The 2,426-nt window shown below is 33.1% G+C and overlaps 1 protein-coding gene across 1 annotated transcript; it reads right to left on the bottom strand.

Annotated features, from left to right (window-relative positions):
* Positions 1-877: 877 nt before the first annotated feature.
* On the bottom strand, positions 878-1,975 carry LOC110720626 (protein GLUTAMINE DUMPER 4-like). Its single transcript, XM_021899671.1, has one exon. The coding sequence runs from the start codon at positions 1,903-1,905 to the stop codon at positions 1,423-1,425; it is 483 nt and encodes a 160-aa protein (XP_021755363.1). The 5' UTR covers positions 1,906-1,975; the 3' UTR covers positions 878-1,422.
* Between the last annotated feature and the right edge of the window lie 451 nt (positions 1,976-2,426).

The following is a 2,426-nucleotide window of genomic DNA, read 5'->3' as shown; positions in this document are numbered from 1 at the left end:
ATACCCTTACTTTTTCACACTTACTTTTTATTTTATCTTACATTACATGGACAATTTTGTATTTTTACGTTTCTCTCTCTTACTTTTTCCCACTACCAAATTTTGCCTCCAAAACCCCTATGATGCAATAAAAAAAACGGAGGAAGTACAATAGTTCAGTTTTTTAATTAAAATATTTTTATAGTTGTAAATCTGAGATCACACTTGTGTATATAATTAGTGTTCGTATTTTTTAATATTAATTGTATTTTTTTTAAGTAGAAAATAATATTTATTGTTGGTAGAGAATAGAAATACATTATTAAAGGTTTAAAAAAATAAATAGAAATACATTATTAAAGGTAGGCTCACATCTCTAGGGTGGGGGATAGTTGATACCCGGAGATGAGAATACGCAACAAGTGAAGTGCAAGGCAGTCTCGGCTCGCCGCGGAAAACATTGGAACTTTCAACGCCTTAACAACAACAATGTTCCTCATTCTAGTTTTTTATTACTTGTATAAGAATCAAAAATAATTTCAAAGTTGATATAAATTTTAAGACTAAAATCTTTTTCTAAATTGATAATTTTGAGAAATGGTGATTCTTGATTTTTTTATTTATTTTTATTTTTTATAAGCTTCTTATATATAGCATTTTCCCATTTTTTTTTTCTAAATTTTTTCGAGTTCCTTCTTTTTGATTACTCGTAATTATTTTCATGTGTGTGTCATAAGTATCTTACCATACCATCCATTACTATTGTAATCATTCACATTTATTCTAAATCTAAATATCATTGAAGTTATTATGATTTTTTAGTTTCAACGAATTTTGTCTCATTTCATAACCAACTCAACTGATCATAATATCTAGCAGAAATTAAAAGAAAAACGAATAAAGCATGTTTAATTTTTGCACAATTTCATGAAATCTCTCCCTTTCACTTCAATCTCTACATAGCAATTAGCAATTAGCAATTTGCATTCACTTCAACAACACAAAACCGAAAAAAGTTACCTATGTCCCTGAAATTCTTCAATAATAATGATCAAATCTAACCAGGCCACTATCTCTATCATCAGCAACTAAAACGAAACGAAATTACTCCCTCCATCTGATTAAGTTGTTACATAACTCATAATTTCGACTGAAAAAGTAACAAAAATAAAAAACTACCTACCTAAAAACCTTCTACATATGTACCTAATCCTCTCATCCCAAACCTAATTACCTTTACTAATACCACCATATAATTTTTTTTTCTTAATTCTCTCTCTTTTTTTCTCCAATAAGATTTTTTTTTTTTTTTTTTTTTTGTAATTTAAATTATGCATGGGGTCCAATCTTACTATATCCCATGACATACCTGAGCAATAACAATAATTGACAAATATTGACCCACCACAACATACACCCTCACTATACCTTCCACCAACATACTCAGGTTGTCCTTTCTCTACTTTTATCTTCTTCACCACCCATTTTCTCTTCACCACCACCGCCTTCGCTTTCGCCACCACTTCGATTTGTTCCGCCGCTACTACAACTCGCTAACGAAGAAGCCTTACTACTCGCCGGCATGGCCAAGAACGTAGGTTTCGCCTCCCCCGCCATGATCACCAATACACTACACGGAATCGATGTGGCGGTGACATTATTTTCCTTGAGTTTCTCATCGCCGGTGACCTCGCCGGAATCCTCGCCGGCGTCAAGGTAGCCGGAGAGTTTCCAATACGAACAAGCGAGGATAAGCAATGCAAAGGCGATTAACCCGAGCATGGCGGCTAGGCCTCCGAATAGGTATGGTACCGGGGACTTCCACCCGGCCGCGGGCGGTGTTATATGGTGGTGTTGTAGTGGTGGTGTGTGTTGTTGTGGACCAAATGAACCTCCTAGATGTACTATTGTAACCCCTGCCCTCATTTTTATGTTTTAGAGAGAGAAAGAAAAAAAAAAAGAGATGAGAGTTGGTTGAGAGGTGATTAGTGAGTGAAAGTTGTTATTTATAGAGAAAAAAAGAGAGAAAATAATAAAGGGTGTTTTTCGTGAATGGAAATGGTGTCATCTTTTCATTTTATGTTATTGTTAGTGTCTTTCATAAGATATGTTTTTTTGGGTTAGGAGACTTGCTTAGGAGTATGTACATACGTAGGGAAAAGCTATTAGATTTTTTTTAGTGGATACTTGTATATGGGATTATTTGTTGATTGACAATTTGACAAATCAATAATGATGTATTCACACCTCACGCACCTCTCTTTTGGCAGGTGATAATAAATGTGTGTGGAGTGTGATGAAGCTAATGGTAATTGATAAAATTATATGACAGGATTAAAGTAATAAAATTATTCTAAATAACAAATCTAATAAAATGAGAAATTTTTTATACTTAATTAATTTATATTTTTAAAATTTTCTTTTAAGGTTTACCAAGTCCCATATTT

This window comes from Chenopodium quinoa, unplaced genomic scaffold (genome assembly GCF_001683475.1).
Source record: "Chenopodium quinoa cultivar QQ74 unplaced genomic scaffold, ASM168347v1, whole genome shotgun sequence".
NCBI classification, from domain to species: domain Eukaryota; kingdom Viridiplantae; phylum Streptophyta; class Magnoliopsida; order Caryophyllales; family Amaranthaceae; genus Chenopodium; species Chenopodium quinoa.
This window is presented reverse-complemented; position numbering and strand designations above follow the sequence as displayed.

Bases quoted from the DNA above. Each gene is read 5' to 3' on its own strand.
- LOC110720626 (XM_021899671.1), bottom strand. From the start codon at position 1,905: ATGAGGGCAGGGGTTACAATAGTACATCTAGGAGGTTCATTTGGTCCA.